A 13779-nucleotide genomic window follows, 5' to 3' on the forward strand; every position below is an offset into this window, starting at 1 on the left:
TTAAGTAGACTCCATTCAGCAGCATTGTTTCTCTTGACTTGGGACACACCATTGACAAGTCCGCCAGCCTTTACTACCTAATGTCCTCGCTAAGTAGGGGGGCTTGCTCCATCATTAAAATTCCAACAACCTGCATCCTACACTTTCGGTAACGCGCTTTTCAATGGACCTTCTCTGCCAGACTTCCAAAATGCCATGCCCCACACATGCAACGCAAGCTTCAAGTTCAAATTTGTCATTGCCATGCCTAAACCAAGGTAACCCTGGTGACACCACTGGTGTTATTTCCTCAGGCTTGACAACACTCCCACAAGAACACAAACATTATAAGACTATTCTCACACAATCTGAATAGTGTTTCCCATGATGAGTAAACAGATTTTTATGTGCAAAGACATGTTGGAGGTCCCTTTGCAATGCTACTAAGATTAGATACTAAGATATGTAACCGACTATGCAGCTAGATAAAAAAAACAGGAGATAAACGGAGACGGAGAGAGGTAAAACTGAGACTTAACTGGTGCTTATTTTATCATGTTTGGCAACAGAATAAACATTCTGCACGCACAGAGGAAATGAGCTCATACAAATAAGAGCTTCAGGTATTGGTGAGCTCTCTTTCCAACATGCAAGGGTATCCTCATTACTCTGGAAACACTGTTTGTTTGACAAGTACAGCAAACTAGCACAACTAGAAGGACACGTGTAAAAATAAGAGGTTGGTTAAAAATTTTCAACCTTTATTTTTGATCTTTTCTATCTGTGATTAATGCCCTTCAGGCTTCACCTTTTATTTCTCTAGACTGCAGCACTGTGACTGGGTTAATGGTTTACATTTGTCAAACAGACAAATGTAATATTTGAATAAGCTTTTGGCAGAGTTCATTGTCACAGTTTAGAAGGCACATTGTACAGTGAGCATAATTAACTCTTTTCACACTCAGCATTGGCATGTTAATTACCTAAATCAATTTGAATCACAGCCCAATCAAATGAATCAAAATTAATTGGGAAACCTTAGAGATAGTCAGACTTACGTTGTAGCATGGAAAATAGCAGTGGTAGTGCCATGCTATATTAAATTTAGCCTAATCCAAACAGGCCATGCCTCTAAGTCTTAGATTTTGAAATCTAGTTCGAGTGGTACATTCATGCACAGCTGCAACAAGAAAGTTCACTCAAACTTCTTTGGGTGAAAAAGAAAAAAAAAAAAAAAAAAAAACTCAGAAACATGGAGGATTAGCAAAGGATTGTCTTAAGAAGTTCGAGAAATGACCAACCAACTAATTAGAAATCCCTTTTCAATTGTCGAGCTGCTGTAATCTTAAATGATGGCTTAATTTCCCAAGCCAGTGACGAATGAGCTGATTGTAAGTATCAAAACTTAGTGGCGGCGTACCAAGTGGGACAGCACCTGCTGCGAGGAGAAACAAATGTGGACCTAGTCAAGCTTATCAGAGCAGTGCATTTGCACATAAGTAAAATCAAAACTTTCTACAACCTGGGTCAAAGCTGTCTATGCATTGCAGTGTAAAATTATTAACTGATTGTTCTCAGTCTTGTCTCTGTCTTTAAGTTATCTTTGATAATCTGCAGATGGTGAACAGAGATGGCTGATGGCTGTTGAATACCGATACAGATGAAACAGCTATAGCAGAAGTTGAAAATCAATACTTAAGTTTTAAAGTCGTTTGATGTTCCAAACATGCTACCAGTATTCTGTTACCTACTCACCCCTTTTGCAGTGTGGACTAGGTAGAATGAGTGGGGGAGGACAAGAACACTTATGAAACGACCAATGTCACTCATGCTACAAATATGACAGGCCTCTGTGTTCACCAACTTGACACAGCCACATGCATGTTTAGACAACTCACTCTCTCTCCAACTGACAAATTCCAATTCAGCACTTTCTTCACAGTTCAGACAAAAGCCTATTGGCCTGTAGAACTGACAATGAAAGCAGCAGAGGAGACTGCATGGTGTACCTTGTGCACTGACCACCCTGTCAATAAATGAAAGGTTAAGAAGTAAATGGTGCAGTAGTGATTCTTGAATGAGAGATGCTTGGTGCTGTAGCATAGCATGGTATTCATAGCATTCCTTTTGGTTTGGAAATTTTTGACTTGCTTTGAGACACTGCATACAGAGGATTGTTGCTGCTACAGTGAATATGCGGTGCCGTTTTAATCTGGGATCAAACTGAAAATCCCCTCCCATAAGAGTTCAGTCAAGGTCATACTGGCGATTAGGCAGACTGTCTATAGAGAGACAAACTGAGACAGAGAGAGAAAAAGTAGTTAAAAAAAAAAAAAGAAGAAAAAAAAAAAGAGTGGTGCTGTCAACCACCACTGCTGTGTGAGGTTCTACTGTAGCCTAACTGGAAATGTTTCCAAAGCGTTTAGTGTGCTCCTATCTTTACAGTGAATGATTTGGTGGCAAAAGAGAAACACAGGGAAGGAGTGAATTCATTTTTTAATAGCTCTCCTAACATGTTCAAGTCATTACTACCCAGCCTTACAGCCTCCCGTTTTGTCCGCCACATGTGGGACATTGACCTGCCTGCAGCCTGGTGCAGTGCCCAGGCAGACAGCTGGTCTGTCTGAAGCCTACACACAGAGACACACAGACACGCACACACAGAGACACAGAGGTGAAAAGGGAGAGAGAGAGAGGGTGTGAGGGACATATCCACAGGCCTTGAAATAGAGCAGGACTGGCCCAGGTCAGAGCCAGCCAGCCTGGCCACCTGTCTGGCATATGAGTTTTCCAAGGAAGTGATGTCAAGGTATCCACAATGTGGATAACATGGCCAATGACACGCCTCCTAAACTATGTGTGCACCACATTAGCATTCCAACAAACACTCGCTACTAGCACTGTTGTGAAAACATCCTGTATTTGATCCAGTTAAACAACAGTCATCATGTTGAGTGTAGTGGAAACGTTACTCTACCCTCTATAGGTGAAGTTTTTAATCGCTGGCAGAATCCTTGAATATCCCCGTAAGATTCTCCAATTTTGTTTATTGCCTCAGCACCCCTCAGTTCCATAAGGGAGCGCAGTTCTTTGAGCGTGCAGCCAAACTCTCCATCATGGTTGGCCTCCACCATGGAGTTCTTCACCCCGCTGTATGAGTTGTTCGCCATTGTCTCACCGCCTCCCCACTCTATTGCAAAGCGTTGTTGCTATGGCTTGACAGCAGGGGTAAAAAAAAAAAAAGGAAAAAAAAAAAAAAGAGTTGGAAAAGCTTAAATCCTCAAGAGTGCATACACAGTAGTAGTTCCCATAAACAGTTGATAGGCTCTTCACAGGCAGCTGGAGTCATACACCAGGTAGCAGGGCAGCAGGGATATTACAAAACAAGCCATTTCCCTTGGAGAGCTGAGTTCCTAGTCTTTCATGGTGACTGAGGATCACCCACAGAGCCGGAGATCACCATGCATGTAGATCTGAAAGAGAAGAGCAAACATACACAAAAATTGTATTTAGTGACACAACCAAGTGTTGTTTAATCTACAACAGGGTTTCCCATACATATATTGACATCACACTGACAACGAATGACTGATATTTGGGGAAATTGTGCAGGAAAACAAAAATATTAGGTTTGTTTCACTTGCTGTGACACAAAATGCTGGTTGTTCATGCTAGAACCGGGTGATTTATTATTAGTTTTATTTCGTAATTTATTTTCACAATTAACCCCTTGAGGACAACAGCAATATCAAAATGAGACATGAAACTTGCCTTCATGCCTTTGTGAGAACACAGCTGTACTGACAAACAGGCAAGTCAGCAATGAAGCTGGTCCTCTGTTGTTTCAAATACAAGGAAGCAGACTTTCTGCTGAAATCACAAAAACATCTCTTGTTCATTTTGGTATATACAGACACATATTTTTTCATTTAATGCAATACCATCATTTGTGCAGTTTTAGCCTATTACTGTGCATGTTAACTATGATGCCAGGTGCACGTTCCGGTGTGGACTCATCAACAATATGTTGATGTCACTGTTTCTTTCCATCTCTGTGATACAGATACACTAGCACAGACACCTCTGATGAAACATTTTACTGCTGCATAAGAGGAAACATGGAGGCCCTTCCACTTCCATTTGGCTGCTGAGACAAGTAGAAAAAATATTAGCAAAACTGTCTGAAGCTACTGAGATTTTGATTAGCTGTATTTGAGTTGTATTAAAATAATAATAATTTTGTCATCTGGACAAAACTCGTCTGGTAATGTGCACTCTGCTTCTCAGCCGGAGTATGTGAGTAGAATGGAGCATTAGTATTCAATAATCACTCAGCTACAAGCTGCTCCCAGGGTTTTTCCTGCGCAGAGAATTTAAAGATAGTCGTTTCCCCTCTGCAACATTCATATACTGTTAATACAAACTCAATGGTTCTTGTAGCCATTTCACAGTAAAGGGCTTCCAGCAGCATCTCCAAATTCAGTTTCTTGCATATGCTGGATTTGGATTGACTCACTGAGTTTGGTTTAATTTCATTTGCTGCCTTCTGACTGGCTGAAGGGTGTGTGTTAAAACTACTTCATGCACATAAGATACAAGCTTAAGCACTAGCAAAAATCTGTTTTCTGGCCTGTAGCTGGTATCCTACTCATGGATCTTAAATATTAGCAAGCCCAGTAAATTACAAGATAAAAATCTACCTGCAGCAAAAAAGCCAGCACACTCTCATTTAAAATGTGTGTTTCAAAAAATATTTGCATCTGCAATTGTTGCAGAACCCTGCACAGAGGAAGTCATAAAATTCAGTAACATCACCATGTAACTATTCCGTGATCCACTTAGAATCAATCAATCAGTGGACTCACTACACAGGTATTTGGTGCTGTAATTAATAGTGAGGTAGGCAAGGAAAATTACACACACGTGCCCTGAATGTAATTAAAGTTACTGATTAGTGCAACATAAAAATAAGCTCAGCTTCTGTAGAGAATTAAATGCCTCAACTGTTTTGGGTTTTATCATGATTTTTTTATTATTACTCCCCATCTTGATTTTGTAATGTTAATATATTGTTATATTTCCATTTCTGATTATATAAGTTATAAAAATTGGACAATTTCAGCTGTTTTACACGCTATGAGGCCAATCTGCGTGATGGGAACAGCAGCTTCCTAGTATGACCACATGTTAAGTAAAGTGTTAAATTAAAATCTAGAAATCCATGTTTATGCATACAGTAGGTCTGATTTCTTTTCTGTGACAGAGTCAGAAAACTAGCTACAAGCTTCCCTGCAGTGAAACTTGTGGGGTAACGTAGTGAACAGGCACCAACTGACTGATTACCTTAGGAAAAGCCTTCTGTTTAATCTAATTAAGACTATCTGTGGCATCAGGGAGCTCCATGGCTCTCTACATGGGGGAGTCCATTCTAATGAGAGGTTGCTGTCCATTCAGCTTTAATCAGCCAAACACAATGAGGTTGATTCATTCATGTCGGATTGGATTTATTTGAAAGATTCAACAAGATGGGCTTGATTACTAGTCTGAAAAAATTTGTGAAACACTATACTGTACTTTCAGGTAGAAAGCCATGCCAGACTATAATTTGCATTGAGGGGAACCTGGACATAGCCATCTGATACATACAGAAAAGCACCAGTGAAGACAGACGTGGATGTTTTTCCTTGCCTGGAAAAATGCTGCAGCTATCCCTCAGCTCGGGAGGTTTTACTCATTTTCTGGGTTTCAGACTATATTACAAACATCAAAACATGTAAACATGTAAATCCAAACTAACATCTAAACTCAAAAATATGTCAGACCTTTAAACTGGGACGCAGATGCAGACGGACAGAAAATGTAGCCTTTATTATTGCTCACTGCACAAATGAAAGCTTGCAGCTTATTCCATTGAGATTCTTGGAAACTATTCTGTCACATGTTGAGATTCTATTTGGAGCCATCTGCCATGGAAAACAGGACAGAATTTATTATTTATTACACAGCATAATTGCAGGGCCGGGTGTATTACCGAGGTGGGAGAGATCGGAGAAATCTCTATTTTGAGGAGGAAATACACCTCTTTCCACCTCTTGTACTGACCACAGATTTAGGATCTTCACTGGATGTTGACATGCCCATTACAAAATGCAATCATTTCTGAGTTTTAATGACAACAAGTCTGATGTTGTTTTGCCTAACATCATCACATGATATTAATTATAATCACATCATAATCATACAATTCACACCACTTTTTTCATTTCCATGAAAAAGTAAAAAGGCATATTCTCATGCAGAAATATCAGGGAACACCACCGCGCTAACTACTCAGAAATGCTTAAGGTTGTACGCTCTACAAAACCCATGGACTGCTACACAAGTTCTACATCTCTCGCAGTGTGTCACATATTAGCTGTGTGAGAAATGAGACGTTTATCTGTAGTTGAATCACAAACCAACTTTTATCAGTCAGGCATCCTCTTGCTAACACCCAGTGACAAAGTAGTATGCTATCTCTTTGAATGTAGAGCTATCAATACTATATTTTCTGACGTATAGGTCTAAGCAATATTTTGAGTTGAAAAATTATTATCAATGTTGCTGATACCAAAGTTTACAATTCATATGACTAACATTATTAAAAAAAAAAAATCAGATCCTTTAGTTTTTCAATCAGATGAGATGTTAATTAATTTCTTTTAGTCAGTTCTGGACATTGTATATCCCAGTTTTTGAGATGTATGATAAAGGTGTACTTTATAGAAAAACATAGTAATAATCATTATTTGAATGTCTTCATTTCTATTTCATATTTAAAAGCATTACTTGCTATTATTTTGTGTCACTACTTTCTTACTTTAAGATTAACTATTTCAAATAAAAGTGAAAAAAAGGTAAAAAAAACATTTGGCTTATTGATTGTAGACACCAGGATAGTCAAAGTTTTGGAGTTTCATATGCCTAAAAGTGAAAGTGAATGTCATATTGCACCTCGCAAAAAGAATAGTTTTTCAACTGTGTAAACGGACCCTTAAGGACTTATCTTAAACAGATATTTCACTTGCCTTGGGTACCACATGGGTACAGAGCACATGTACCGCAGCCTATGGTAATGAATGTAATTCTCCGCCTTCTCCATTTCCCTGTCCTCATGTCTTCCTCTATGAGCTCTCTCCCACATTCACACTCCCTAACACCACAAGCAGCAACAACGCCAAGCTGAAGGAAGTGCCAACATTTGCTGTGCTGCGACAGTTTCGGGTTGCGGAGCAGGTCACATGTCACAACAGTGGAAAATCATTGTGATTGGATCTCCAAGCCAACAGCTGGCATGGTATGGTTGAATGACAGAGGCGAATGTTAACCCTTTACAGACAACCGCAGCAAAACCATAGCTCAGCATAAATATGTGCTGGTTTCACCCAAGGACCAGAGACTAAGTCTTAAGTCTCTCCTCCACCCAAGCTATTTCAGGCAGCTATCACACATTAGATGCACACTTATCCCCCCCACCCAGGAGGGCTGTGGTGAGTAGAAACAAGTAGAGAGGACAACAGTGGTGGCCATCTCAGAATTATACTCATGTCTTTGTTTCCACGCTAAGGAAACCCTCTGGCAGTTTGCACACCTCTACGTGCCAACAACTCGATGCAAGTCAAGGATAGCAATTCTAGGGATCCCTCTGCAATGGAGCTGCCTAATGCGAGGGGTGGTATTTTTAGCTTCCCCCAGACTGCCCCTCCCCCCACTGCTAGCCACTGCTGAACTGGGTCAGGCCATGTAAATGTGGAGGGTACAAAGCAGAGACACCCAGCCCTCCTTGTGCTGCAGAGCTCGGAGCTGAGAGAGCTTCTTTACCCCACAGACTTGAACCTCAAATGCTGTCAGAATGGCAATATGCACAAAAGGCGCAGTCAGAGGTGTCACCGTCAACACACTTTTCCTCTTCAGCTCTTTTTACTTCATGTATGGAGGGACATGTGATGGTGAAAAGAAAAGAATACATAATCATTTTGACATGGATTTAAGGTGTGGCAATTACTTCTGAATGAGATGTTTACATGACTTGTAGTGGCTCTGTATGTCTGTTTTATTCTTTTAAGCATGCTTTCAGGACAATTGCTTAATTCATATTTAGATAGATGTATCTATTTTATTAAAGTAATTTATTCATAAATAAGTTGTTTGGTACATTAAAATTAATGCCTGTATGTTTCCTTTCGTGTAATGCTGCAGCTGTTTATGCTACTAAATAATTCAATGTACTTTTGTTGTTAAACTTGTGTGTAAAGAAATCAGGTGTTCATTCTTTGTCATCAAGTAGTATCCATTGATTCTACCAATGAAAACAGTGAAGATTAAGCCACAATCCATGCAGGTGTAGTGCATACTAGCCTGGAAGTGGGGCAGAAATTTTGCTGCTTACATCATAAATGAAGGCAGACACCAATTTTGATTTTTGATCAAGAAAAATGCCCTAACATTTGAATATGAAGAAATTTAGACACAAGAATGACCAGCAGATTAGGGCAGAGTGCTTATAATTAGGCTCGCCCATTAAAAGGACCCATCCACAAAAATGAAACAAGCTTAAGTAAAGAGATCATTCAATCCCTGTATGCTGAAGTGAAGGTGACTGAACTGTTCCCATTAAAGGTGTTCTTTTGAAGCATTCAAATTGTCACTTATAATCAATAAAATATAGCTGAAGTAAAAAGGAGAGGTTTAAAGGTAAGCCACGGTCAAGCATTTATCATTAACTACGATTTGTCAAAACCTCATCAATGCACCATGTAACATGTCACACAGTTTGTAGTATTACAAGGTTTCTTCCATTCATTCCAACTTGTCATCAGTGTGAATTTATCAGTGCAGATGGTAAGAGGTCATATGGTGTAATCATTTACTTCTCATTTGCTCAACAAGAATTTCCAAGCATTGCTGAGACCTGAAAATCTATACCGTTGTTAAGGTAGAATTAATTCTTTATAGTCATCTTCAAACCGTGAAAAGGATTTCTCTTTTCATCAGAATCACCTTCTACCACCAAAATCCCTCTCTTCTCCACCCTTTTGTGCCTCAATAATGTAACTAAATGTGTAAGTAGTGACTGTGAAATATTATCATATTTTTAATTCAGAGGTGAGAAAACCAGGAGGGATGGTTTTATGTAGCCATTATGAAGTCTGTCATGTCCATAGGATGGACAAGATTCCAAAATGAAGCATCTTTCATCGAGCCATTTTGAAGATGAGAAGCTCTCTGTGGTCTTTGTTACATGTGATTCTACATAGCAGCTCAGTGGCCTGAGGTCCTGCCGGCCCTACCATTTGCTGCCACAATCTGACCTTGCTGTCCTTACCATTTCAATTTCAGAACATGTTAGTGTTGAGCTTTAAACTAATTTTTACCATGGCCTGTGGTACAGAATGCAATTAGTCACAAACATATATGTACAAAATGCTTCTATAGACTAATAACAGGGAAGTGGGTGGAAGTGTGTGAAGTCTTTAAGCTGATACTATGTTGCTAGAGAGCACTTTCACATCCGCCCTGTGTAAGTCAGACTTTTATTCGAACAGCCATGTCATAGTAAATTTCAGACAAATGTCTTAAGACTGATTAACAATACCTTTACTCAAGAGGGGTTCAAACCAACGACCCGTGTTTTTACAGTTAGTGAAACTTCATTCAGTGTGACTAAGCTTGGTGTAATGGCAGGGTCACTAGACAGGGACACAAAATCTGCAGGTGAATTAGTATAAAAAAAAAAAAAAATTGTTCTGAAGAGGAGAAATTGGAGAGCTACATTTTAAAAGCCAGAGAGAGTGAAATGTGATTTTTCCATTGTCTCCATTAGCCTGATCCAAGGTTTTTAAATTTTTCAGAAACCTGCCACAGTGATAGTTCAGATGTGTAAAGAACACTACACCAGCAACTGTGTCCCTCATGCCACAAGTGATACTGTCCACCTCAACCAGCAACTCTTAACACTAAAAACCGTCTAGCAGCATGGTTATATTTTATATACTCAGTAATGATGCTATAAAGTTAAAAAAAATAGTACATTTAAATTCTATGGAAATACACAAGCTTAATCTTCTTTTCAGAAATGCCACAACTAACATAAATGTCTGGTCGACCACCTTGTAGCATAGTTAGACATTCTAGCTGTCTTGATGACTAATTCATGATATTTAGCAGTGTGTGCCTTTAGTGTGCAGTTTATCAAATTTGTTTTGCCAATTTGTCAAATTATGATCCCCTGGGTGTCCCTGCATCTATAAAATTAACCCTGTGTTTTAAAAATTAAATTTAAGTCAAACCAGTGTAGTTCGATCCTACTGCTTGCTTTGTTAGGCCACATTTAAATGAATGAGTAGTAATGAATGAGTCAAACTCCATGTAACCTAAAACCTCTGCTTGGAATAACCTTGTCCTTATAATCCACACAGAAAAACAAAGATAAGCAAAACTCCATCATAAGTAAATAGTACCATAAATACATTGTACTAAATGGTACAAAATCAGACCATATTTAGCTTTCAATGCCAGTTTACATGAAGCTCAAAGTCACCTTAGATTAATGAACTATAGTGGCTTGTTCTCTAAAATCATACTTGGCATTACACTCTTTCAAAAATTGGACTGAGAAATCCAGACTCAACTCAGGACAAGCATCTGAAATTGTTGCTATTAACAAAATCAATTATTTTTTAAGATATGGTTGTAACTGACTCACATGCAGAATATGACAATGAAATGAGTGGACATATCAAGCAGAGGGGTTATGGGGGGGGGGGTTGCTACTCTATGATAAAGTATGGAGTATGGACAGACTTGACAGGCGATACTGCCCTGAAGAAAGTGTACTCGGTATACTGCATTGCTTCACAGTGACTATTGCTCCGTGACCACAAACAGCACTTATTTTAACAGCAAGCTATGATGTTAGATTAGTGGAAATCAGAGCATCACCAGCATGCCTACTGAACCTAATATGCACTGTACAAAAGAGCAAACCTAGAGGTATAGTCTTGAAAGGTTGTTGGTCTACAAAATGTAAGTAGGTAAAACACTATCCAGCAGAACCACACAGCCAAGGAGGTCAACTGCTCTTGCCTCTGACATATACCCATTTTCCAAAACTATTTACAAAACAAGTGTAACAACTACTGACTCATATCCTTTAGTCAGGGTGATAGCCAGCCATTATGAAAAAAGCATGGTACAGCAGGGAATAAGAAAGGATATTTTTGTCATTCTTGAGTGACAGCAACAGTCCGAGTTCAAAGGGCTCAGACACAGCAACAGATTGTGTTACTGATGGTTTAAGTGAATCATTAAACAAACTCTAGATCTCTATATGCTGAGCTAGACAACAATAATGAAATATCACTCGTTGCTTAACCTAGAAATTTTTTCCAATGTTGTAAAATCTGAAAAGTTCAGACATTTCTACTGAAAACTAAATTCTATAAACTGTCTCTACATCTAGCCCCATATTCACAACACAGTATACTGACTATAATGCTTGTCTATGGAATTGCTTAGCCATATTTATATTAAGTAATATATCTACAGATAACAATACCATACTATAATGACTGGTACACCTTGTATCATTGAATCACAGTCTATCTATTTTAAGCTGAAGCTAAATTCTGTGCTCAAATATATTTTTAATAAAACTACAGTACTACTCTCAATCCACTGAAGGATCACGAGCTATTCTATACAAACACAGGAAGACACTGCTGGCGCTGCAGCAAGCCGGGTGCTGTTTCAGTGGATAAGGAGTGATCCCTTCAACTAGACACCAAAAGGTGCTCAGAGGCTGCACTCCACATCAACCTGGAAACTTGCTGGTAATGTTAGCGAGTGCGAAACAATATTACATTGCCTATCAAGGTCAAAAGTGTAACGCTGATACATGTAATCAACTCGCAGGAGCTGGAAAGTTTAGGAAATACGAGATATTACGAGACATTACCGTCATTCAGTGACTGGTATTGGTAATTTAAAGCGACATGCGGTTCAATGTTTCGCGTAACTGAATTTAATTTGCCTTACTATTCAGGAAATGAACATTATTTTTTAAAAATAGCGATTTGGATTGCACCGATGAAAGTGTAAGGTTCCTAGTATGACATTTAGGCTTGATATGTAGCTTGATGTTAGACAGACATGGTGCAAAATAGTGTTTTCAATAGAGAGGTGCCCTCCGTGGTTGAGGTTAGACATTGACAAGTAGATGTTACAATTAAAGTCTGGGGTCATGATAGAGTAAAAGATAACACAAGGGTAGACTTCGACACAACACCGACCCAACACAAATGATATTCCCCAACTGGGTGTCTAACTTTGACAGCGTAGGGACACGTTGTACGACAAACGACGTTACTGATACTCGCATTAAATTACATATTTACTGTGTCTACTCTGTAATGACAGACAGCCCACAAAATTACTTTAATGTGCCTCTCCGAGCTCCCCGAGTTGTCCGTGTGAGGAACCGCAGTGCGTGGAGTCCAATAGTCGGAGAGTATCGCACCGCCGGTTGATATTACCACACTAACGTTAGCTTACTGCCTTTATGTCTTTGCCTATAAAAGGGGTGCCCATATAATGTTAAATGGGTTAAATGACAAATCGTAAAATGCACCCGAATGTAACTCTGAGGTTTGTATGATAGAATGAAATTCAGGTAACTTTCTCGTACCGATATAGAGGTTCACATTAATGTGTCTAGCGTTATTTCACAGGCAGTCTCTAACCGCTTCCACGTCTCACCGTCAATCTGCTACCCACGAGAGACTGTAACGTGTGGAGTCCAACGTTAAAAAACATCGATCCAGGCTAACGTGCAATGTTAGCCAACTAGCTCCCAGGCGTTAGCATATGCTGATTGTAAAGAAAGGAAATATACAAAATCTACTTCCAAGAGACTGACAAGTCAAAAAACTTAGCCCATGGCAACACAGAGGTCTAAATAAACTAAACACAAGCAAAGGCAATCTGGCAGCATCCTGGCTGAATGGCTACCTGAGTTGGAAAACGAGACGCCCAGTGTCAGTATCTATTCAAGATTTCACGTTAGCTAACGATGTTAGCTTGGCATAAAGCTAACTACCCAAGGCAGCTACCCACCAGTGGCTGGCCCTCGTTGATCACTGCATACAAAAATTAAGACTTAACCGATCAGGGTGTTTTATGCAACGTCCACAACACTTGGAAGCAGTCCTTATCTTGCTGCATTTTGTCGCGTTAGCACAGGAAAATATAACAAAAAATACTTACTCCGTTCTCTGAAGAGTACCCCAGCTCCCTTTCTCTCTTTCACTCCCCCTCAGTCTCACCAAAGACTGGACTCTCTCCCCTGCTCTGAGGTAAAATCCCGCCCACTGCGCTGTCACAACCACAACCAAAGTCTCCTGCCTGAACTGTCAAGATGGTTCCCATCCCTTTAGAGCCCATGGACACCCACGTCCACTTGCCGGAAAACATGACACATGCGTACAGCTATCTAACACTGTTGTAATAACGGTCAACTGACATGATGTTGTCACAACTAATGCACCCAATGGCTAACTTATCTAAATAATACTGATGAACACATGGGTGATTCATAAAGGACCGCTTCATTATAGGACACGTGCAGACCAAGATCACCTGCTTTTTCTATTAATACAATTAAATGTATGTTTCTCATAACAATATCAATTCTCTGAAACTGTAAGCATTAAAATCTAAGTGAAAATGTATTAGACACCATGTGGGAAACAACCACCCAAAGAA

At 39.5% G+C, this 13779-nt stretch overlaps 1 protein-coding gene across 1 annotated transcript in view; it reads right to left on the reverse strand.

Annotated features, from left to right (window-relative positions):
* Positions 1-13409, reverse strand: part of atp2b1a (ATPase plasma membrane Ca2+ transporting 1a) — a 38720-nt gene extending 25311 nt beyond the window's left edge. Inside the window, 2 exon segments of the mRNA XM_056368311.1 lie at positions 2957-3452; positions 13282-13409. Coding sequence (XP_056224286.1) covers positions 2957-3149 — 193 coding nt within the window. The 5' untranslated portion in view covers positions 3150-3452; positions 13282-13409.
* Between the last annotated feature and the right edge of the window lie 370 nt (positions 13410-13779).

The sequence above is a fragment of the Seriola aureovittata genome, chromosome 22, assembly GCF_021018895.1.
Source record: "Seriola aureovittata isolate HTS-2021-v1 ecotype China chromosome 22, ASM2101889v1, whole genome shotgun sequence".
NCBI lineage: Eukaryota > Metazoa > Chordata > Actinopteri > Carangiformes > Carangidae > Seriola > Seriola aureovittata.